The sequence below is a fragment of the Muntiacus reevesi genome, chromosome 12 (assembly GCF_963930625.1).
Source record: "Muntiacus reevesi chromosome 12, mMunRee1.1, whole genome shotgun sequence".
NCBI lineage: Eukaryota > Metazoa > Chordata > Mammalia > Artiodactyla > Cervidae > Muntiacus > Muntiacus reevesi.
This window is the reverse complement of record NC_089260.1, coordinates 63,004,563-63,030,460: the sequence shown is the minus strand read 5'-3', so window position 1 is coordinate 63,030,460 and position 25,898 is coordinate 63,004,563. Positions and strand designations below refer to the sequence as shown.

The 25,898-nt window shown below is 41.6% G+C and overlaps 1 protein-coding gene across 2 annotated transcripts; it reads right to left on the bottom strand.

The window, feature by feature from the left end:
- Positions 1-9,924: 9,924 nt before the first annotated feature.
- Positions 9,925-17,241, bottom strand: ZNF572 (zinc finger protein 572). Of its 2 annotated transcripts, none has more exons than XM_065903307.1 (3): positions 17,222-17,241; positions 14,797-14,908; positions 9,925-14,113 (listed from the first exon to the last, which is right to left on the bottom strand). In XM_065903307.1, exons 2-3 carry the CDS (start codon positions 14,873-14,875, stop codon positions 12,603-12,605), a joined length of 1,590 nt encoding a protein of 529 aa, XP_065759379.1. In that variant the 5' UTR covers positions 14,876-14,908; positions 17,222-17,241; the 3' UTR covers positions 9,925-12,602. The 2 variants fall into 2 exon arrangements, with proteins under 2 accessions (XP_065759379.1, XP_065759378.1); XM_065903306.1 differs by lacking the exon at positions 17,222-17,241 and adding an exon at positions 16,586-17,197.
- Between the last annotated feature and the right edge of the window lie 8,657 nt (positions 17,242-25,898).

Sequence of the window (25,898 nt, the reverse complement as noted above, 5' to 3'; positions counted from 1 at the left end):
ATCTTTTGAAAGTCACCTTATCCATATGTGTACAGTCCAAAATCCACCTCCGACCTGATGGCAAAAAGAGCATTTGTGATCCTCGCATAGGACACATTCTGAATACCTGTGCTTTCCAAACTTAAATGTTACACAACCATCACTTAGGTATGTTTGAATCTTGGCCTGGCTGCTGCTGCTTGTTTAGTCACCAAGTCGTGCCCAACTCTTTTGCAATCCCATGGACTGCAGCCAGCCAGGCTCTTGCCTATTTCCCAGGCAAGATACTGGAGTGGGTTGCCATTTCCTTCTCTAGATCTTTCTGACCCAGGGATCGAAGTCACATCTACATTCACCCGCAGGTTCTCTACCACTGAGCTGCCAGGGAAGTCCTTGGCCTGGCTGCACTTATTCAGAAACAAAAATTTGTCACTCAAGCCTGAGGCGAAGGCAATGAAATATGACAAAATCACCCCCTGATTGGCAGAAAGTAATAATACTTTCGTAATCACAAGAAGAGACACTTTTATGGGCAGCTTTCTACAATTTTTTTTTTCATACAGTAGCTAATTTTGTCCTCATAACCACACTATCAGGCAGGTGTTATTTTTAACCCTATTTTACAAACAGGCAAACTGAGGTACAAAAAAGTGGTCACACAGCTAATAGGAAGCAGAGCCTGAAACCAAGGCCAGGAAATCTGACTCAAGAATCTAGAGATGTTTGACCAAAATGCATTTTTTTTTCTCCTTTATTTTAAGGTAAAGATCTAGTTAACCTTTAAAACAAACAAAAAGCACACTTGGCCTTTCCATTTCATTGCTTTAATCACCTCTGGAATCTCTGTTGGCATCATCTGGCCTGACAGGCTTATTACACTTTTGCCTTTTCAAATGCTATTCCTATTGCAGGAAAAAGCCTTTTCCTCCTCTCTTCAATTATCCACTGTTTAAGACCCAAATTAATTAACATCTCTTTATCTTCAAGTTTTCATAATTACCTCTTTGTCACAACAGTCACTAATTTGTATTGCAATTATTGACGTACACCTTTTCAAGAGATTTAGCTCTTAAGGCAAGGACCATGTCTTATTCACAGTTGTATTCTCTGCACATGGTATATAATACACATTTTTCAATGTATTAAATACAACCTTTCCTACTTCATCTTTTTTTTTGTACCAAACTGAACAACTCCCTTTTCACTAATGTTTTGGTTTGTAACACATTAGAAACACATAAGATCAAAACTTTCTTGCTCACCATGCACCTTGTCCAAAAAGACTTTGGCCGCTCAACTGTTCTACATTCCCTCAGCACTTAGGTAATCTTTTGCAAATTCTAGTTGCAAATGATGGAGCGAATTATATTAATTTGGGATTTTGTCTTCATCTTCTTTCTTTCCTTGAATACAGCTCATACAGCCATAATGAGAGTACAGGTCAAGCCAATTCCATGTAGTAAATATGTATCAAGTGGCTAACTTGTGTCAGGCACTATGCTTGGTGTGAGTAAAGTGGTGAGCACAGCATAGGATTTAATGGCAATGACAGGAGCAAACAGGTAATAAAAGATGTCAGGCGTGTGTGCATCAGTCATGTCTGACTCTTTTGCAACCCCATGGACTGTAGCCCACCAGACTCCTCTATCCATGGGATTATTGCGGCAGGAACATTGAAATGGATTGCCATTTCCTCCTCAAGGGGATCTTCCTGACTCAAGGGGACTGAACCTGCCTCTCCTGCATCTCCTGCCTCGCTGGTGGATTTGTTAATGCTGAGCCACCTCAGGGTGGCTTAAAGATGTCCTGTGTGTCCAAAAAAAGGGAAGTACATGTTGCTCTGGGGGGTAAGAAGATATAAACTAACCTAGGGGTCAGGGAAGGTCTGACAGAAGAAGTTACTTTTAAGCTGAAGTTTGAAAGTAAGAATGGGATTTCCCTGGTGATCCGGTGGTTAAGAATCTACCACACAATGCGGGGGACCTGGGTTTGATTTCTGGCCCAGAGACTAAGATCCCACATGCTATGGGGCAACTCAGCCCAGGCGACACAAGGAAAGATCATCCATGACGCTATGAAGATCCCTCATGCCACAGCTTATGCTTAACACAGCCAAATAAACATAAGAAAGGAAGAAAGAATGGTTAGCAGAAATAACCAGGTATGACCTCTAACTGCAAGTGGCAATAACCACACCTTACATTTCTCCTTTTCTCACTCTTTTTTTTTTTTTTTTTTTTCTTGTCTTAGTAAAACACTAGTGCCTGCAGCGGACAATACAAGTGTTTCACTGATTGGCTGATGACAGGAGGATGGTAAAGATCAGGAGTCTATTCTTCTGAATAGTCTGACTGGATATCTTCGTAAGCCTCCATTCTGCTTTTCCCTCAATATCAATTTTAGAAACAAAGGAATCCTCATCAATGTGCCGAAACTGAATTGACCTTAGCATACTGGATCTGGAATGCACTTCATTTTCTGAATCAGGGGAAAATAGGGAACTAATCGAGCCAGCCCTTTCCTCAACCATTCTTCCTCTTAGGACTTACTTCCAGGCTTTGGGCCCTTCCTCAGTTCTTAGAACAGCTTCTAGTAACAAGTACTGGAATTGTGCCTAGGGCTGCACAAGGGAAAATTCAGATCGTTCTTTTTTTTAATTATTGAATTATAATTCACATATTAGTTTCAGGTGTACAACCTACAATGGAATAATCACCATAAGTCTAGTTACCATTGGTCACCATACAAAGTTACTACAATGTTATTGACTATATTCCCTACACTGCATATTCCTACTTCATGGTGGTGAAGTCACTAAGTCGTGTCCAACTCTTGCAGCTCCATGGACTGTAGCCTGCCAGGCTCCTCTGTCGATGGGATTCTCCAGGCAAGAATACTGGAGTGGGCTGCCATTTCCTTCTCCAGGTAAGAATACTGGAGTGGGCTGCCATTTCCTTCTCCAGAGAATCTTCCCAACCCAGGAGACGAACCCCAGTTTCCTGCATTGCAGGCAGATTCTTTAGTTCTTTGTATATTTTACAATTAGTTTAATGAGCAGAAGGTAAGCTATTTTTTAATGGGAAATTTTTTTTTATCAGTGTTTGTCAGTCTCATCAGCTAATATTTTCTTTAACCATATATTTGTATGACTTAGCATGAGTCAAAATTAATCATGATCACTTTGCACCCAAGGCTTCCACTTAATCCTTCACTGTGTCAAATTCTAGAATATCTACTGATTTTACTAGTCAAGCAATATTAGATCAGCAACTTAGCTGTCTTGAAACCCATAAGCTACCTCTGTTTGTAAGTGACTACATGTCCACAATGTCATGATTACCAAGATTTTGTTTCCATCTGTTATCTTTATAATAAAACATTTCAACCACCCTTAGCCTTGACTTGATTCCTACTTCACTGGGAAGGGAAGGAGGAAAAAGGAAGGAGAATAAAATAAAGGGCAGGAAAAAGCCTAAGTTTGAGTTAGAATACGGATGGACAAGGCAGGAGAGATTAGGGCCAGAGAGAGGTAAAAGAGAACAAAGATGAAGTGAAAGAGATAGGGGAGTGAAAGGAAGGATAGTTTTTAAACAGAAAAGGCAGCAGTTGCCCAAGTATCTGCCATATTATAATAATGATGGAGAAGGATAAGAAGTTTATGTAAAGTGAAAGTCACTCAGTCATGTCTGACTCTATACAGTCCATGGAATTCTCCAGGCCAGAACACTGGAGTGAGTAGCCCTTCCCTTCTCCAGGGGATCTTCCCAACCCAGGGATCGAACCCAGGTCTCCCGCATTGCAGGCCAATTCTTTACCAGCTGAACCACAGGGGAAGCCCAAGAATACTGGAGTGGGTAGCCTATTCCTTCTCCAGGGGATCTTCTCGACCTAGGAATCGAACTGGGGTCTCCTGCATTGCAGGCAGATTCTTCACCAGCTGAGCTCTCAGGGAAGAAGCTTATGGAAGCTTCCTGATGGGAGAGACTAACTGTGGGGGAAACTGGGTCTTGTTATGATGGGCAGGGCCATGCTCAGTAAATCTTTAATCCAATTTTCTGTTGATGGGCGGGGATGTGTTCCCTCCCTGTTGTTTGACCTGAGGCCAAACTAAGGTGTAGGTGATGAAGATAATGGCGACCTCCTTCAAAAGGCCCCATGCACGCACTGCTGCACTCAGTGACCCCAGTCTGATCAAAAGGACCACAGCCATTTCCAAATCAATGAAACTATGAGCCATGCCATGTAGGGCCACCTAAGACGGATGGGTCATGATGGAGATGTCAACTACAAATTGGCACTTACCAAGAAGATTGCTAATGACTGAACAACAAAGGCATTTGCCATCTGCCTCTACATAGATTGAACACCATGTTGCTATAGCTGGTGACCTTCAACAATCCCTGAGGGAGTTCAGGGTGGAGTGAGGCACTCTATGCACCAGGGAACCTGGTGGGACAGGTGTTTAAATAGTTGGATGTTTTTAGGAACAGATTATATGATCTCAATCCTTACATCTCTTCATATTTAGAGAAGCATTAAAATCCCTTCATGGTGACATCAGACCGTCATGACTAACAAAAAACCTTTTGTAAACTGAGTGCTTCATAGTATTGAACTCCTCCTTCACCAAAACCTGATATATTGACTCTCCCCCACTGCCACTTTGGAGCAGTCTCTCAGAGCTATCTGAGATGCTGCCTCCTGGGCTGCGGTTCTCATTTTGCCCCCAAATAAAACTTGACTCACAACTCTTAAGTTGTACATCTTTTTTAGTCAACAGAGTTCTGACAAAACGTGGTCCACTGGAGAAGGGAATGGCAAACTACTTCAGTATTCTTGCCTTGAGAACCCCATGAACAGTATGAAAGGCAAAAAGATAGGACACAGAAAAATGAATTCCTCAGGTCGGTAGGTGTCCAGAATGCTACTGGAGATCAGTCGCGATATAACTCCAGAAAGAATGAAGGGACGAAGCCAAAGCAAAAACACCCAGTTGTGGATGTGACTGGTGATGAAAGTAAAGTCTGACGCCATAAAGAGCAAAACTGCACAGGAACCTGGAATGTTAGGTCCATGAATCAAGGCAAATCGGAAGCGGTCAAACAGGAGATGGCAAGAGTTTTAGGAATCAGTGACATTTTAGGAATTAGCGAACTAAAATGGACTGGAATGGGTGAATTTAACTCAGATGATCATTATATCTACTACTGTCAGAGGCAAGAATCCCTTAGAGGAAATGGAGTAGCCGTGACAGTCAGCAAAAGAGTCCAAAACACAATAGTTGGATGCAATATCAAAAATGACAGAATGATCTCTGTTCATTTCAAAGGCAAACCATTCAATATCACAGTAATCCAAGTCTATGCCCTGACCAGTAATGCTGAAGAAGCTGAAGTTGAATGGTTCCATGAAGACCTACAAGACCTTCTAGAACTAACACCAAAAAAAGATGTCCTTTTCATTACAGGTGACCAGAATGCAAAAGTAGGAAGTCAAGAGATACCTGGAGTAACAGGCAAATTTGGCCTTGGAGTACAAAACAAAGCAGGTCAAAGGCTAACAGAGTTTTGCCAAGAGAACGCATTAGTCATACCAAACACCCTCTTCCAACAACACAAGAGAAGACTCTATGCATGGACACCACCAGATGGTCAATGACAAAATCAGACTGATATTCTTTTGCAGCCGAAGATGGAGAAGCTCTATAGAGTCAGCACAAACAAGACTGGGAGTTGACTGGCTCAGATCATGAACTCCCTTTTGGCCAAATTCAGACTTAAATTGAAGAAAGTAGGGAAAACCACAAGACCATTCAGGTATGACCTAAGTAAAATCCCTTACAATTATACAGTGGAAGTGAAAAATAGATTCAAGTGTAAATCTGATAGAGTGCCTGAAGAACTATGGACGGAGGTTCATGACATTGTACAGGAGGCAATGGTCAAGATCATCCTCAAGAAAAAGAAATGCAAAAAGGCAAAATGGTTGTCTGAGGAGGCCTTACAAATAACTGAGGGAAAAAAAGATGCAAAAGAGCCAAAGGAGAAAAGGAAAGATATATCCATTTGAATGCAGAGTTCCAAAGAATAGCAAGGAGAGATAAGAAAGCCTTTCTCAGTGATCAGTGCAGAGATTTCGAGGAAAACAACAGAATGGGAAAGACTGTTGATCTCTTCAAGAAAATTAGAGATATCAAGGGAACATTTCATGCAAAGATGGACTCAATAAAAGACAGAAATGGTATGGACCTAGCAGAAGCAGAAGATATTAAGAAGAGGTGGCAAGAATACACAAAAGAACTATACAAAAAAGATCTTCATGACCCAGATAACCACAATGGTGTGATCACTCACCTAGAGCCAGACATCCTGGAATGTGAAGTCAAGTAGGCCTTAAGAAGCATCACTATGAACAAAGCTAGTGGAGGTGGTAGAAGTCCAGTTGAGCTATTTCAAATCCTAAAAGGTGATGCTGTGAAAGTGCTGCACTCAATATGCCAGCAAATCTGGAAAACTCAGCAGTGGCCACAGGACTGGAAAAGGTCAGTTTTCATTCCAATCCCAAAGAAAGGCAATTCCAAAGAATGCTCAAACTACCACACAATTGCACTCATCTCACACACTAGCAAAGTAATGCTCAAAATTCTCCAAGCCAGGCTTCAACAGTATGTGAACACTGAACTTCCAGATGTTCAAGCTGGATTGAGAAAAGGCAGATGAAAGGCAGATTTGGCAATTTGCCAACATCTGCTGGATCATTGAGAAAGCAAGAGAATTCCAGAAAAACATCTACTACTGCTTTATTGACTACACCAAAGCCTTTGACTGTGTGGATCACAACAAACTGTGGAAAATTCTTCAAGAGATGAGAATACCAGACCACTTGACCTGCCTCCTGAGAAATCTGTATGCAGGTCAAGAAGCAACAGTTAGAACTGGACATGGACAACAAACTGGTTCCAAATAGGGAAAGGAGTACGTCAAGGCTGTATATTGTCACCCTGCTTAACTTATCTGCAGAGTACATCATGATAAATGTCAGGCTGGATGAAGCACAAGCTGGAATCAAGATTGCCGGGAGAAATATCAATAACCTCAGATTATGCAGATGACACCACCCTTATGGCAGAAAGCAAAGAAGAACTGAAGAGCCTCTTGATGAAGGTGAAAGAGGAGAGTGAAAAGTTGGCTTAAAACTCAACATTCAGAAAACTAAGATCCTGGCATCTGGTCCCATCACTTCATGGCAAATAGATGGGGAAACAAACAGTGAAAACAGTAACAGACTTTATTTTCTTGGGCTCTGAAATCACTGCAGATGGTGACTGCAGCCATGAAATTAAAAGATGCTTGCTCCTTGGAAGAAAAGTTATGACCAACCTAGACAGCATATTGAAAAGCAGAGATATTACTTTGCCAACAAAGGTCCATCTAGTCAAAGCTATGGTTTTTCCAATAGTCATGTATGGATGTGAGTGTTGGACTGCAAAGAAAGCTGAGCACCAAAGAATTGATGTTTTTGACCTATGGTATTGGAAAAGACTCTTGAGAGTCCCTTGGACTGCAAGGGGATCCAACAAGTCCATCCTAAAGGAAATCAGTCCTGAATATTCATTGAAAGGACTGATGCTGAAGCTGAAACTCCAATACTTTGGCCACATGCTGCGGAGAACTGACTTGTTTGAAAAGATCCTGATGCTGGGAAAGACTGAAGGAAAGAGAAGGAGACAACAGAGGATGAGATAGTTGGATGGCATCACCAACTCGATGGACATGAGTTTGAATAGGCTCTGGGAGTTGGTGATGGATAGGGAAGCCTGGTGTGCTGCAATCCACGGGGTCGCAAAGAGTTAAGACATGAAGAGCAACTGAACTAAGCTGATAATAATGATATGCTACTTTATTAGCCTACATACTCCGCTTACTATATACACTTCTAGTTTTGCCCCTTCATGTTCATGGAGTAAACAAAACCAAAAGGACTGCACCATTTTACTGGCTCAAGGGGACACCCATGTCTCTGAGATAACCCTTCAAATATAATCCAAAGACCCATGGTGGTCTCGAGCCACTTTATGAAGGTAACAACAGCTAACGTTGAGTGATTACTAGATATCAGCAATGCTAAGAAGGAAATGGCAATCCACACCAGTATTCTTGCCTAGGAAATCTCATGGACAGAGGAGCATGGTGGGCTACAGTCCAGGGGGTCACAAGAGTTGGACATGACTTAGCAACTAAACCACCACCAAGCGTATTACATCCATCATCTCAGATACTCATAACAAACCCATGAACTAAATGTTCTTAATATCTTTATTTTAGAAACCAAGAAACAATATAGCCAATAAATGATTAAACATTTCCATGATCAGAGCCTATACCTGGCAGAATTATGAGCAAATAACGGTGATCAGGGAAGGAAAACATGATGTCCTTAACATTTATGATATGCCAGGTACCTCACCTCATTCACTACTTACCATATCTTACAAGGTAAAGATAGTACAAAGTAAGTAACTGAAACATGAAGTTGAAACAAGCTTTAAACCTCTCCTAGACAGTCTAAGTCAGAAGCCCAAGGTCTTACAGGATTCTGAACGACTAGGCCATTTTAGAGTCCTCTAGAGTTACTGTGATGACAAACCCAGCCTCCTAAGGCAGTCACTTTCATTTCCAAGCCAGCCCAGCTTCTGTGGACTGGATAAGCAATGGTGTTAAAGGGACCTGGGGGCATGCTGAGCGTGTACAACCTAACTCAGTTGACTTTATCCACTGGTGCATACCCCTCAACCAAAACCAATCAATAAACACTTCACATGTCAGGTTTTGTGTCAGGCTTTAGAATTACAAAAATGAAATCCATTCTCTGATTCAAGGAGTTCACAGTCTAGTAGAAACACGTATCCTGGAAAGACATAGTCTAAGACATTAGCATAAAACATAAAAGCACGTGACAACTACTCAGTAATAAACACTACTACGTGCAAAACAAGTATTGTGTCAAACTTCACCAAGCTTGTATTTTCAGAGCAAATCTAACCCACTTTGATCTATAGTTATCTCAAGGTCATCAGACTATCCAGTTATTAAATCTGATGATGGAGGGGTCAACATAATAAGCATAAAGAACTGCCAAGGAGAAAGGATTTATCTGAAAGGCATATTTTTCCTTCTATTAGTCTATCCTTACCTCTGCCTCCCACTGCTATATGACCTCTGATAAACACATACTAGGTTTCGGGTAGATTTTGGTTGAACAAATGATTATGCTGCTTGAAAGGAATTACACAAACTCAAATACAGAATAAATAGCAATAAGTTTGTCATTACAATGGTTACTGGCAAAGGTGGGGACTAATGTATAGGAGCAATTGTCACACAGACTATAATCCTCTCTTTCTCATCATCAGTAAGGAAACTTCTACAGCACCAAGGAGAAGACCATCTGGTAGATTAAACTTGAATGGCTTAGAACAATGGAAAAAAGAAAAAGTGAAAGTCGTGTCCGACTCTTTGCAACCCCATGGATGGTAGCCTACCAGGGTCTTCAGTCCATGGGATTTTCCAGGCAAGAATACTGGAGTGGGCTGCCATTTCCTTCTTCAGGGGATCTTCCCAACCCAGGGATCGAACCCGGGTCTCCTGCATTGTAGACAGACGCTTAACCGTCTGAGCCACTAGGGAAGCCCAGACCAGTGGAAGCAAACTTTTATCTCAGGTACTATAACAGAGATTTACACTTGCATACTTCTGGTAGGCTATAAAACAACTGGGGAGTGAGTTCCCTGCTACATCTGTGAATATAAGCATTAACATTAATTTCCCCATTCCACTGTAGGGCTAAAATATCTAAGCCCCTACTCTGAGTAGGAAAAAATGAATACAGGAAGGAGTCTTCTCTTTAATTGAAAAGAAACTATGAAACACATCACTTGTTAATAAGAATGCTTTATTTATTCAGGTGCTGAATCCTTTGTGCTGGCAAGAAAAACAGAGAATACAGAGAATATTTACTTTTGGGGGAGCTAAACAAAGAACCTATTTGCTGACTCATTAAAGTGAGGCAAAGGCATCAAATAGGATTACATCTGACTACATTAAATGCTCCATTGTTAAGTAACAAATCTCTCTTCAGTTTTCTAAATTTTCAACTCAAGGAGATTCTTGCCAAATTATTTTACTAATGAAGCCCATCTAAATCCATCTAAAATGTGAACATATATGCTTCTACAGGTATCAAGCTTTGTGAAGTAGGTTTTATATAATTGTGGGCAGTCATAAAACAGTGTAGGGACAGTAATAGGACACAAGTTATACAGTTGTCAATCTCTTCAGATGCAAATTAACTAAAATTGAATTTGCTGTTTTGTTCTTTCTTGACTTAAACTGAGTCCTTTGTTTCATGAACAACAAAATTCAATAAGCCAAATCAAATAAAGTGCTTTTGACAGTCTGCAGACTTAAAACACACTAGTCTTGTGCTTCTATAACACCTTATTCCTTGGGGTTCCTGAGGCTGATCATAAAGAATCCACAAGCAGGAAAGTTTGGGGCTGTACTGCTGCTTCTGAAAATGTATGGAGGATATTTTTCAATTTGTTTCAATTAATAATAATTGCCATTTATTTAGAGCCATATTTTAAGCACTGTGCTAGCTGCTTTGCAAACACTCATTTAACCCTTACCAAAACCATGCAATGTAGACATCATCTCTATTTTACAGATGAGCAACCAAGTTCAGAATGGTTACCTGCCACACATAATGGGCTCCACGATTGTGAACCAAACCAACAGCTACTTCTTTGCAACTGATCATTAATCAGACTCTCATCAAACATCAAACTCTCAGTTGTCTACAACAAAGAATACTGTATGTATACCTATGGCTGATTCATGTTGCAGTTTGACAGAAAATAACAAAATTATGTAAAGCAATTATCCTTCAATTAAAAAATAAACTAATTTAAAAAAAAGAATACTGTAAACACTTATCCTCAGATACCACAGTTTAAGACAATTGGGGTAACACTGCCTAACATACAAAGGTAACAGGATGCTTGAGTAAGAGTCACACTAAAGCCAAAGATGCCCATAAGGTTTTCCCCCTTTCTGAGAGCAGAAAATCACCCCCAAAGACTTCCTGAATACCATTAATTATCAGCTTTGATTCATTTTTAAATCCCAAAACAATATAAAAAGACACAATTGCCTTGCCAGTACCAGGAGCACCACAGTCATGGAAGAAAATCCCCATGGACTTCAGCTACCCACCAGTCACAGAGAGCCCTCTGCCCTAGCTGTAATTGGCCTCTTCTGGCTCCACATTCCTAATATACATCTCTACTTATTCTTCAAAAAATGTATTTTTGATTCAAAAAAAAAAAAAAAAAAGATGAAATCCTGGGCAAGTCCTGACCTTCCTACACATCTACCTTTTTACAGTGGCAGGAAAAAATGGAGGTGGGGGCAGAGGAAATATCTTAATCCTTTACAGCACACCATTCCCACTGGACAAATGAACAGGGAGAACAGTGTCTTGGTTACCAGATCCATACACCATGTACATCAAGAGGCAAAAGCAAACTGCCGAGACTGGAACTTAGGAATCTGGGGCTCCAGTGTCAAACTGTCCCTGGACACTGGCTCAGACTCAGTGAGTTAATTAAGAGAAAAAGAACCCAATGTCTTTGATCTGATGAAGAATTATATAATAGGAAAACTGAGGGAAAAGGACCACTTGACAGAAAAATTCAAAACAGAATTATGAATCCTACCTATTAATCTGACTTTGGCCAAGACAATGGGATCATATCTCTGGATAACTGAGATGGCTGAATCTAAAACATACAATCATCAAAACAGTGAAACTTTAGACCTAGTGCCTTCAAAACTCTATCTACTCCTAGACTATATTGTAATTCTTCTTGGAGAACAGAATCCCCAAAGCACATTTCTTATAGTCTTACAAGAACTGTCAAGAATGATGATCTCGAAAGAATTTTTTGTGATATTTAAAACAGCAGCCCCCAGTGGCTACTGAGCATTCAGCAAGGGGTTTACATGACTAAAGAACTCAATGTTAGATTTCATCTTAATCAATTTAAACTTAACTATCCATGTGTGACTAGTGGCTGTTGTACTGAACAATGCGTTCTAAAAGTTAACTTTCAGCAAATAACATATTTGAAAAAAATTAGTCTTCTCTTCCTTAAGACTCAACAAAACAGCCAGGAAATCACATTATCTGTCCAAAAAAATATCTCTCTGGGCAAACCCATAGGACAGCAATAATCTGTCACCACCCAGTCAGGCAACAGGAAATAAGATTCAATGACCATCTCATCTTTAGTCTCCCAGGATTTCTCTCCATGTTTTCCTTTGAAACTATTACTGCCTTACCTTAAATAAAAAATATTCTTCTTTCTCTCCATCACTGGCAGTATCTCTCACTGGGCAAATATGGTGACCTGATAATCTGGGTCTTCCCAAACTTCAAGCTGGGAAGTTGCCTTTTCCCACATGTTTTGCCAAACAAACCAAACAAATTTTGCAACAGTGTGAACTGAGAACATCTTAATTATAATTTTTGATGAGAAAAGAAAAAGAAACAGACTTTAGGACTCAGGAGGGAGATGAACTTGGGATCGAAAATGAAGGGATGAGTGCTATTTCCCCAGAATAGTTTTTCCAAGTCCATCCATGAGGAAAATCTTCCCCTTCAGGAGACTCAAAAGATTTTCCGACGTGAATTTTCCGATGCTGACTGAGGTAGGCACTTCGGCTGAAGCATTTCTCACAGTCACTGCATTTGTAAGGTTTTTCTCCCATGTGGGTCCTCCGGTGCCTGATAAGGTTAAAGCTCTGACTGAAGCGCTCACCACACTCAGGACATTTATAAGGTTTCTCTCCCGTGTGTGTCCTTTGGTGAATCACCAGGGTGGAACTCTGACTAAAAGTTTTCCAACACTCAGAACATCTGTAAGGTTTTTCTCCTGTATGTGTTCTTTGATGTCTTATGAGATGAGAGCTGAGGCCAAAACTCTTTCCACACTGACAGCATTTATATGGCTTCTCTCCTGGCTGAATTCTGCATTCTTCTATCAGCCTATAGTTCTGACTCAAACTTTCTTCATATTCAGAACTTTGATAGGTTTTGTCATCTGTGTGCATTTTCTGATGTGTAACCAGGTTTGAACTTCGACTGAAATCCTTCCCACATTCTATACACTGATAGGGTTTTTCTCCCGTATGTATTCTCTGATGCTTGATTAGAGTAGAATTACAACCAAAGCTTTTTCCACACTCAGGACATTTGTAGGGCTTCTCACCAGTGTGTGTCCGCTGGTGGCGAATCAGACTAGAGCTCTGACTAAAACTCTTCCCACAGTCGGGGCACTTATAAGGTTTTTCTCCAGTGTGGGTCCTCTGATGTTCTACGAGCACATAACTATGGCTGAAGCATTTCCCACAAACCGGACATTCATATGGTTTTTCACCTGTATGTGATCGGTGATGCTGAATAAGGTGAGAGCTGCTGCTGAAACTCTTTGCACACTCGGGACACTTATAGGGTTTCTCTCCCGTGTGAGTTCGTTCATGGATAATAAGATGGGAGGTGTTGCTGAAGCTTTTCCCACATTCACCACATTGGTAGGGCTTCTCGCCTGTGTGTGTTCTCAGGTGCTGAATCAAGTGAGAGCTGTTACTAAAGCACTTCCCACACTCAGAACATCTGTAAGGTTTTTCTCCTGAGTGGGTCCTCTGGTGAGTTCGAAGATGAGAACTATTACTGAAGCTTTTCCAACACCCAGAACATTTGTAGGGTTTGTCCCTAAACGATGGGTTCTGCTGGCCAGCAGACCCAGTATGTTCTCCTGGGTTCCATCCCCAGTGATTGCATTGTTCCTCCTCTTTTTCTGTACAATTTCCCTGATTCTCCAAGTTGCTATCATTCTCACAGGAATCATCACATTCAGTTTTACCTCCTTGGGACCCTGTCAATAGTATTTCTTTTGTGTCTTCATCCTTATAATTTTCTGGGTCATCACTTCTAGACCATTTTGAGGCTCTCTCTTTATCTGCCTTGGAGTTACTGCATTCAACAGTTTTCAAATTATTCTTACTTTCATCTCCTGCAGGAATAAACAAATACTCTAAACATTCCCTAGTCTCTGCCAGGGGGAAGAAATTCTGAATTACAGTGGAAGAGAGGGAATAACAAACTCAAACCTTGTAAAATGTTTTAGATTTAAAAAGTGTTTCCAGAAGAATATTAAACAATTATTAGTTGGGGGAAAAAAAGTGTTTACAGCTAGTTTTATTTCTTTTACTCAATGTGTTCATCAGAAGCAGGTGAATTTTTTGTATTTATAAAAACAGTAATGATATGTCTGGTTAGTTCTCACCAATTGCCATGGTGGATATCAAAATATTAATAAAAATACATTAACTGAATTTTATTCTAGAAGACTTTAAAAAGTAAGAGACAAAGTGAATAGAACACTATCTGAGGTGAAAACTAGATAAAAATATTAGTTAAAATCTGAGCAAACAAAGAAATAGCAATGATACCCATTACTTATTAAGAACGGTAGTTTTATATACATCAGTATCTTAAAAAAATATGCAAGACAGATATTATCATTCACTTTTCTTAAAGATGAGAAAACTGAGGCTGTAAGAGTTTTCATAGCTTGTGACAGATCAAGGGAATCAAATTAAAGTCTGTCTCATTCTAATGCCCTGATCTTTCTATACATTCTACAGCATGTCTTAAAAAAATTCCCAAAGGATTCACATCTTCTTGATCTCTCACCTGTAAAAGTGCTTTTCAAACTCTGCTTCTTTGTGAAGCCATTAGAATCTGAGACCAATAGGTTTTGCTCTTGTTCCATCACAATGATCAGTCAGATTAGGGATCAGAAATCCTGTAGAAGGAAACAAGTTATGTTTAAAAGCATTTGTTAACATTTCTCCTTCCTTCCTTCCGACCATTGCAACACAACAACTGTTAAGCACTTAATGATCTGCGGACCATACCGAACATAAGAAACATGGGCTTTTGAAATCCTTTCAGAAAATCTAACCTCAGATTCAAGTTATTTACGAGCAAGCATTAACCCGATTTACCTTTCCCAGGGAAATAATTTAAAAATTAAACCTTTACAATAAAGTCTGAGGATCAAGGTTTAAAAATAGAATATTAATACTGTCCACTTGGAACTCAGAAACACTTTTGGTTGAAAAACTGAAGTCGTTTTTTGGAAAAGGCACCAATAGTAAGAATTTAGGAATCAATTTAGGAATAAGAAGCAGCTAAAGAGAAACTGTTTAGTTTACAAAGAATAAGTGGGTCCTTGACAGAATGATGAAACCTTTGAAGTTAATTTCAAACAAAAGTTAGGATTTACTTGACTAGTAACAATAAATTAAGATGAAGTAGAGCTAAAATAATTACAGCCAATGATCTCTAATTATAAAAGGGAGGCTAACAAGGGACCTCTTCCTTGTCTCTTACTCTCTGTCATAATCACAATATCCCTTTCAGCCTAAGCTTTATCTTCTGGACCCAATTACAACCCCTGACCTACTTTAGGGACTGGAAGGCAATGATATATGGTCTTGGCATCCATTTCAGGATATTAAAAAGTAGCACAATTCAAGAAAAATGAGAGCTTAAAAGAAGGCACACACATAGAAAATAAAAGATTTATACTTTTCAATCTGCTACTGCCTATTAAGTGTCATGCAGTGAACCAAATACCTTACACATAACTTTTCTCATGTAATTCTTACAAGAGCTCTCTGAAGTGTATAAAAGTACTGCTGTTCTCATTTAGTTCCTAAGTGATGCCCAACTCTTTTTGCAACCCCATGGACTGCAGCCCACCAGGCTCCTCTGCCCATGGGATTTCCCAAGCAAGAATACTGGGGTGGGTTGCCATTTCCTTCTCCAGGGAATCTTTCCAACCCAGGGATAGAACCCGCACCTCCTCCATTAGCAAGTGGATTCTTTACCACTGAGCCTCCAGGAAAGCCTTGTATAAACAGGTACCAGCATGTTATAGGTGAACAAAACAGACATTAAGAAACTTTCCCAAAGTCACACAACCGCAACATGGTAGAGCAGGATTCAGTCCCAAATCTGTTGGACACTGAATTTAATACTCTTATCTATTACAGTAAACAACTAGAGAAGAAAGCAGAAATTGGGCATAATTCCAACCAGCAAATGATCAGGGCTTTTATTTTGTAATATACTTACTTCCATCACCAGCACCTCCCCTACTGCCTGCACCACAAGCCTTTGTGGGATCTTAGTTCCCCCAACAGGGATTGAACCCCAGGCCCTGCAATGAGAGTGCCAAGCCCTAATCACTGGCCTGCCAGGGAATTCCTATATTGACTGCATTTTTAGAAAACCAATTTATATCCCTAGACCTTATATCAAAAGAAGCTGGCATTCTCTAAACACCTTCAATATATATGAAACTTCTCTAAATTACAAGTATGCTCAATGTTTGTGTAGGGGAAAAAACATACACCTGAACGCAAAAAAAAAAAAAGTTGTTCAAATGGAATGTTTTACCATCCGAGTTACATACTCCTCTCACAGTCCTTACAAAAGCAGCAGAAGTCTACGTAAGATTCCCGTGCTACCATTTTCCCGGCTAAGAAACTTATTAATTCTGGTAACAGAGGAACCATCAGAAACACTGGCTCAGCAAAACGGTAGCAAACTTAAGGCCACAGTTGGTATTAAAAGGCTGTCCCTAAGATGTTACGCCACAGAGAAAGGCTGTTTTTACTGCCTAGAGCAAACAGGTGATTAGGAACGGGACAGTGCTTCGGCTTAAAGACTCCCAAAGAAAATGCACTGCCTGCAGTTTAGCTTTAAAAAGCACCGGCAAGGAGCACAGGTCGGGTACACTGCGGGTGAGTTCCAGGGGAACAGATCGTCTCCAGTCGACACGGTGCTTCCAGCGACGCTGCAGGGGAGGGAGGCGCAGTGGCCCGAGCTGCTGGAGATGCTGGGCCTTCGCCCTTCACAGCAGCGGCCGTCCTCTGCAGGATGAACACTGCAGCCTGGGCGACGCAGCTTCCGCTCCTCCTGCCCGAAACCCTCGGCTCCGTCCCCCTCCCCGAGAAGGAACTCACTGTTCTGCGGGCTACGTATAAAGCGCCCCACACCCCCAGCAGGCCCGGGATTAGAAGCCCACTTTACTTCTAACCCCACCAACCTAGGGTCCTAACTTCTCAAACCCGGAAGTCAGAAACAGGAAGTTCCCCCTTCTCCCACAGTGGGCTTGACGGAGCCTCTCTAGAAAACAGTGATGGCTGGCTCTCGTTGATCTTAACCCTTCTGGTCCCGGACACGAAGGAGTGTACCGGTGGTATTCCTCTTCCTTGTGGACCTGTTTGCCGACTCTGATTCTCATACCTCACATTTATCAGGTACCTTATAATAGGGGACCAGTTGGAGCTGATACTTTTCCTTGCCATCGGGGCATCATCAGATTTCTCATCATCATTGGAATTAAAAAGAAGCGAGTATTTGTTAAGCGCCGACTCTTTTCCCACCGCTGTGAACTGGGAGGTATATTTAGTCATCTGTGAAACAGGGAGCGAAGGCATCCATCCACATATAAAACAACTAGTTTAGGAGGCAACGTTGTGAATAATATTTGGTGAAACAAACTTTCCTCCTTCATTACGGAGAAACTAGAAATCAATCCCTTGATCTCCCCGCATCAAAGTCTGCAGTGCAAGCGTCTCTTCCTTCCCTCCAATTACAACAGAGGATTGGTCCTTCGCATTTTAAAGGAGCCCTCCATTGCCGGTCACCTTCCTTCCTACTTTCATGGGATCCTTACACTATCAACTAACCTCCTGACTCTCCCACCACCATCCCCAAACAGTCCTTCAGTTTTTCTTTCTTATTTTTTAACGCCTGATGTTTCCATTTTATCATTTCCCACTCATCTTTTAACTCGTTTCTCCTGTAGTAAAGAACAATGAATCACTAAGATCATCAATGACCTCTGCCTTCTTAGCACATCGGTATTTTTTGGTTCCCAAGTCCTCTTTCAGGAGTTTTGACACTGCTTTCTTCTAGAAACACTCTTGAGGGGACACGGCACTCTCCTCAATGTCCTCCAACAACTCTAGTCAGTACTGTCTTTTGCAAGCCTGTGTGTGTGCGTGTGCTCAGTCATGTCTGACTCTGCAACCCCATGGACTGTAGCCCGCCAGGCTCCTCTCTCCATGGGATTTCCCAGGCAAGCATACTGGAGTGGGTTGCCACTTCCTCCTCCAGGGTACACTCCCAACTGCGGAATTGAACCCATGTCTCCTGAGTCTCTTTCATTGGTAGGTGGATTCTTCACCACTGAGCCACCTGAGAAGCTCCTCACTTCCAGGACCCAGGGACAAAGGCCAGTCAAATTCTTGTTATACAATAGGAACCAATCCAATCCTTCTCCCCTGCATCTTTCCGATCACCCTAGATGGTGAAAAGTGCCCCGCCACTGCTGATTCTCTGCCACTATCCCCATCACCACCAGAGGAAGAAACTCCTCTCTGCTCTTTTCCACAGCCCAGGAATGCTCGTGTGTCTGAGAGATAAACTTCGTACTTGCTATGGCGTGAACTGTGCCCCTCCCCGCCAGTTCATATGTTGAAAACCTAAACACCCGATGTGATGGTATTAGGAGGTGGGGCCTTTGCGAAGTAATTAGGTCTAGATGAGGTCATGAGAATGGGACCCTCATGATGGGATTAATGCCTTCATAAGAAAAGACACCAAAGATTGATATTCCTCTCACCCCTTATCGCACATCCTCTCTCTCCATACCATGCGAGGGCACAGAAGGCAGCCACATGTTGGCACCCTGATCTCAGACTTTCAACTTTGTTGAAAGTTATTTAAGCCACCCAGGATATATGGTATTTTGTTTATCTGATTATATGAGCAGAGCAACTCATACTAAAGTGTCCATTGTCAGGTTTTATCCTTTGCAGGGACATTTAAATCAGAAGGTGGTTCAAAAGATGGAATCCCTGATTGGCAGATGGGGCAAGGCCATGTCATGAGAAGCAGCATGATGTCCTAATCAGCGAGTTCTTTACCTCACATACAAGATTTGTGACTCTTAACTAAGAGATCAAACCTCAGCCACAGTGACTTGGGTATGATGATGCACATCTTCCCAGGTCTAGGGATTACATATTTTTAGTGGTGAGCTTTCCAGTGCTTTCAACAGATCTTTGGCTCCTTTTTTTTTTTTTTTTTTTTCATAATCTCTCCTCCCACTCCTCCCTGCATTATTTGGCCTGAGAATATGTGCCAAGAATATCTACTGAAATAATCCCTGCTCCAAATGTCCATGACTCAGCACCTCCAGGGTGGATTCTAATGAAATAGAGACTCAGTTTAAGGAATATGTATGAGCTGGCACAGAGCTCCAAAGATATTGGAAGCCACAACCCATAAATTTCCAAGGCAGAGGACCATTTTATTGAAACAGATGCCAAAGAAACTGCAACATCTTTTTTCAAAGTGGGTGGGAGGGATGGGTGTTTGGGCTGTGAAGGAAAAGAAATGTCTGTCCGGATTTTATTCTGGTAGAGCAAGTAAAGGGGATCACAGCTCAGAGTCTAGATTGTCCCTTTCTCATACTAGCCTGGAATGCTCTTTCCTTAGTCATGTTAAATACTCAGAATTCTAAACTGTGTCAGCAGGTGGCTCCAGAGGCAGCTGTTTGGTGAGACTGGCACAAAATTTAAATAATGCTGCAGATTAACACATCCCAGTATAATCTTGCATCTTGATGCAAACAAATGTGACATTTGTAGCAATGTGATTTAACAAAAGTAAAATCTGAATGTAATAAAGGATTATAAGCCTGGATATTCTCTAATAGGAACCATATGGAATTAAATACAAGACACAGAGAGAGAATTTTGCTAGGTGCCAAACACCAGTCTCCAGAATATTAAGGGTCCCTTCTCCTCTTTGGCCAGATTTTCTCTACGGTTAGTTGTCCCCAAGGTTCCCATTCTGGCTCCTACCCTACTGCAAGCCAGTCACCCTCCAACAGACAGAGGATCAAGATGAAGCAGGCTTCAATCTGGCTGCAGATGAGAATGTCAGTGTTTAAGGCCAGTTCTCTTTTATAGCCACAGAGCTGAATAATGTAGAAAGTTGAAAGTCCAACCTCAAAATTTTCAGGAACCCAGAAGAACACCATCTGGAAATCTGAGGTGTGAAGCCTGGACTATGGCAAAGGACACTTGATTCATTTCTAGATACACCAAATGCTGGAAAGCAGAGTGGTTACCAGTCAGAACTATGAAAGCAGGGGAATTTCTTCCGGACACCTTTCGACTTACTCTCTCGGATATCAGTCTCCTATCTCCATCTGTGCACCTGCCCTCTTAACTTCAGATCAATCTACCAATAGTCAGCACCCCTCCTAGATACTGGGGCTTCCTCGATGGCTCAGATGGTAAAGAATCCGCCTGACAATGCAGGAGACATGGCTTTGGTCCCTGGGTCAGGAAGATCCCCTGGAGAAGGAAATGGCAACCCACTCTAGCATTCTTGCCTGGGAAACAGAGGAGCCTGGTAGGCTACTGTCCATGGGATCACAAAAAGTTAGACACGACTTATCGAATAAACAACCACCACCTACGAGATGTTACCTCCTCCAGCCTCTTCATTTTACCCTTTGTCTCTGAGCCCATCCCTAGATGTGTTGATGTACTCACAGGTCAGGATGAGTAACATCTGTAGAATCACAGACCCAGAGTTGCCAGGAGGAAGGAAGGCAGAGAAGAATATCTGTGCGATGCTTTCTGTGTCCCAGACACTGGCATATCCGTTCTCTCATCTCATCCTCACAGCCATCCTGCATGGTGAAGTGGTGAGTTGTCCATTTTTGTGCATTTTGAGGAAACTGACACAAAGAGTTTAAGATAAAAGGAAGCAGAGGGAGTGGAGGCCCTCAACAAAGTCTGTCCTGCTAAATGGCAGCCCTATAGATCTCTTTCAAAGTCACGAACCCATGCCTTCTCCTGGATATTCTTCTGCAGTGAATGCCATCCCCAGGCAGAAAGTTGCTCCCAGCACCAACTTTGACTATTCATTCCTTAGATCATAACCAACCCAAAGTCACCAAATTCTGCTGTTCCTGCCTCCTGAACAGCTCTCAAATGTGTCCAGGCCTCAGCTCTCCCTCCATCACTTCCCTAGGCCAGGGCATTCTCATTTCTTATTCTCGGTATCTCTGTCTCCTAGTTGGCTCAAGAGGTGTGTGTATGGAAGGCGAAGGAGGGAGGTTGAGGAAGAGTTGAGGAGCTGTAGAAATACCCTATTTTAGTTGATTTTTAACAATAGTAAATCAAATAATAGCATATGTGGAATGCTCATATTCCCATACTTGGCACTAAAACTACTTAGAGTGTGCATGCATGTGGGTGTGTATTCAGTCACTCAGGACTCTGCAGCCCCAGGGACTGTAGCCCGACAGGTGCCTCTGTCCATGGAATTCTCCAGGCTGGAATACTGGAGTGGGTTGCCATTTCCTACTCCAATACATGGTATTAATATGGAAATCATATGCAAAAGACTTCCTGGTTACCATGTCTACTATCTTAACTGCAGCTCAGTTGGAGGGTCATGCTTTGCCTTCTTCTATTTAGAAATCACTTTTTAATCCCCCTGAGACGTCTTCCCTCTACATTCCTCACTAAATCCTATTCATTTTAGATCTTAGAACAGGTGCTATTGACTTTTATGACATTCATTTGTCAAAAAAAGTCTATTCAATGTAGGGAGGACTATATAGATAACTCTTTAAGTCACTCTGCCTGTGCTTCACAGTATATTAAGTTAGGATAAGCAAAGTCTGAAAGAGAGGTGATATTATCAGCTTTACCTCATGAAAGAAGTACCACACTGGATTTCTCTTGGAGTTGATTCAGAAAGTACTTTTTGGGATTTCCCTGGTGGTCCAGTGGTTAGGACTCAGGGTTTTCATTGTCAAGGGCCTGGGTTTGATCCCTGCTTGGGGAACTAAGATGGCAGAAGTCATGCAGCATGGCCAAAAAATAAAAAGCGCTTTTTGCAAAGAATCATCTCACCTGTCATCAGATGATAGCCAAAACTGGTAGGTAAACAGGCATTTATAATCAAGTAAAGTAGCTATGAAAATACTCAATATTGTAGACCATCCTCTTAGGATCCATTTGTGAATAGGTCGGAATGTCTTTGGTTATCTTTGATTGGCACTACCGGTAGTTATTTGAGCAAGTGTTATGAACTGAATTGTCTCCCCTTGAAGTTCATATGTTGAAATCTTAACCCCCCGGTGTGACTATATTTGAATACAGACCTTTAAGTAGGTAATTTGGATTAAATGAGCTCATAAAGGTGGGGTCCTGATTCAATAGGACTGATGTCCTTACAAGAAGAGACAAACACCAGGGATGTGAGGATCCAAAGAAAAGGCCATGGGAGGACCCAGCAAGAAGATGACCATCTGTAAGGTAAGGAGAAGGGCCTCAGGATAAATCAAACAGTAGACACCTTGGTGTTGGACTTCTAGACTCTAGAACGCTGAGAATTACATTTCTGATGTTTAAGCCATCCAGCCTGAGAGATTTTTGTTATGGAGGCCTTAGCAAACTAAGACAGTAAGGAAAAGGAATGCTAAATTCCCTACCAAGTGCAGGATGGCTTGGTATTACCTAGACAGCATATTAAAAAGCAGAGACATTACTTTGTCGACAAAGGTCCATCTAGTCACAGCTATGGTTTTTCCAGCAGTCATGTATGGATGTGAGAGTTGGACTATAAAGAAAATTGAGCACCAAAGAATTGAGGTTTTTGAACTGTGGCGTTGGAGAAAATTCTTGAGAGTCCCTTGGATAGCAAGGAGATCCAACCAGTCAATCCTAAAGGATATCAGTCCTGAATACTCATTGGAAAGATGGATGCTGATGCTGAAACTCCAATATTTTGGTCACCTGATGTGAAGAACTGACTCACTGGAAAAGACCCTGATGCTGGAAGAGATTGAAGGCGAGAGGAGAAGGGGATGACAGAGGATGAGATGGTTGGATGGTATCACCAACTCGATGGACATGAGTTTGAGTAAGCTCCGGGAGTTGGTAATGGACAGGGAAGCCTGGCATGCTGCAGCCCATGGGGTTGAAAAGAGTCAGACATTAGTGAGTGACTGAACTGACATACTAAAATATTGTCCTGTCTCAAATGCAAATAACACTGAGAAACATCAATCTGGTCCCAACTGTTCATCTTACAGATGACTCCATCAGACTTTTGAGGCAAAGCACCTTGTTTTATTTACATTGTTCCGTCAGGTGTTGGCAGTGTCTGGCATTCGTAGGAGCTTAGTAATCATGAGAATGGGATATGTTTCAAATTATTGGTGTGCTTATGCGTTTTACCTTTCCTTATTCCAGTTCACCTGAGCCATTCTTCTGCTTGAGGGTGATATACAACTTATTATTGAAAGACTAAAAAGATAGACTGGGATAACATTTAGCTCTTGACATTCAAAAATAAGATTTTGCTGCAAGACAAAAATTGCGTTCCCTGCTAAGCTCTTGTCTTGAGAGAGGATTTTTTAAAGTCCTTTAGTGTATCAAGGCCCTGGTTTGGGACTCAGGCAAAGGAGTTCTTCCTCAGAAGTTCCAGAAAGAATATGAAGCCCATTGGCTGAAGGCCAAGTACTTTAGTTTGAAAAAAGTCACACTAGAAGCAGGGAGCTATTACCCACTCTGTCCTTTCCTGGCCCAACCTCCCACCTAAAAATTGCACCCCAGTCACTTACGATCATTCTGTTCTGTACTTGCTTCTTTGCTTATCATTTTTCTCTGTGATTAGAATGTCAACTGCAAGAGGCAGTTCTTTGTCTATTTAACTACTGCTATATTCCCAGCATCAGAAATGTACCTGGCAGCTCAATAAATATTTACTGAATGGAATGAATGTGTCTTCTTTTCTCTTCATCTCCCTTTCACATCCAAAGAAAGAGAAGAAGAAATAACTTGAGAGGATATTTTTTAAAGCTTTTGAATTCATTCACTGAATTGCTCTACTTGCTGAGGAAATCCTAAGAACTTCATAAAACTGCATGCTGAAAGATTTAAAGAAGAAGCATCTCTTAACAGCTCTTTGTTCCTCTTTTCATTCTGCTTCCTTGTGTTCCTTTGCAAAGTTTACACTGTGACAAATGACATCTCTAGTGGCTGCTGCTGCTGCTGCTAAGTCGCTTCAGTCGTGTCCGACTCTGCGTGACCCCACAGACGGCAGCCCACCACGCTCCGCCATCCCTGGGATTCTCCAGGCAAGAGTACTGGAGTGGGCTGCCATTTCCTTCTCTAGTGCATGAAAGTGAAAAGTGAAAGTGAAGTCATTCAGCCGTGTCCAACTCTTCGCAACTCCATGGACTGCAGCCTACCAGGCTCCTCTGCCCATGGGATTTTCCAGGCAAGAATATGGGAGTGGGTTGCCATTTCCTTCTCCGTCTCTAATGGCACTGGGCCACTAATTGTTCATAAAGTACAGATAAAATAAAACCTGATGCCCTGGGTGCCTGCCTGTTTCTGGCACGCAAACCTGGGGATATTTTCCATGAATGGTGAAAGGTTTCCTTGCTCAGTAGTGGAACCTCATGAGTCCTAAATCCTAGTGGAGCTGCCCAGAGAAGCATGTCATGTCCCTGAAGGACCTCACACCTCCTTGTCCATCATCTCTGTGGGGAGCATATATGGGTAAAAAGATGAAGATAGGATTCTGAACTAGAAAGCAATTTTATTCAGAAATCCTGTGTTCAGATCACCAACTTTGGGCAATGAATGTTGGGACTTTTTCTTTGCCACAAAAGAATAAATGTTTTAGGAAACATCAGGCCAAATGAGCAAGAATGTGGATTCAGACAAAGGATGTGGACCATCAGATTCTTTGTTTATTAGTAGCCAGAAAAATCAATCATGTTTCTTTGGGATGAATTCAATGGAGATTATTTATCAGGGTTGGGGAGGGAAGAAAGTAGGGGAGATCCACAAAGGGTGTGACCCCTTACCATATGCCATCTGCATAATATCAATTTCGTGTGCAGAACAAGTCATTTGTTACCTAAGACAGTCCTTGTTCTAAAATGGATTCTCTTCACCTGCATAAAGGAGAGGCTTCCTAGTGAGGTACTGGAAAATAGGATGAAATAATTGCTCCTGATCAATATTGGCTCCACAGTGGCCACCAGATTGGAAAAGGTCAGTTTTCATTCCAATCCCAAAGAAAGGCAGTGCCAAAGAATGCTCAAACTACTGCACAATTGCACTCATCTCACACACTAGCAAAGTAATGCTCAAAATTCTCCAAGCCAGGCTTCAACAGTATGTGAACTGTGAGCTTCCAAATGTTCAAGCTGGATTGAGAAAAGTCAGAGGAACCAGAGATCAAATTGCCAACATCCGCTGGATCATTGAAAAAGCAAGAGAGTCCCAGTAAAGCATCTACTTCTGCTTTATTGACTACGCCAAAGCCTCTGACTGTGTCGATCACAACAAACTGTGGAAAATTCTTCAAGAGATGGGAATACCAGACCACCTGACCTGCCTCCTGAGAAATCTGTATGCAGGTCAAAAGCAACAGTTAGAACTGGACATGGAACAACAGACTGGTTCCAAATAGGGAAAGGAGTATGTCAAGGCTGTATATTGTCACTCTGCTTGTTTAACTTATATGCAGAATACATGATGAGAAATGCTGGGCTGGGTGAAGCACAATCAGGAATCAAGATTGGCAGGAAAAATATCAATAACCTCAGATATGCAGATGACACCACCCTTATGGCAGAAAGTGAAGAAGAACTAAAGAGCCTCTTG

What these genes read in the sequence shown, in the direction of transcription:
- ZNF572 (XM_065903307.1), bottom strand. Translation starts at nt 14,875, where the DNA reads ATGGAACAAGAGCAAAACCTATTGGTCTCAGATTCTAATGGCTTCACA. An exon ending in TTTGAAAAGCACTTTTACAG is followed by an intron (nt 14,114 to 14,796) that starts GTGAGAGATCAA and finishes TTATTCCTGCAG; the next exon opens with GAGATGAAAGTAAGAATAAT.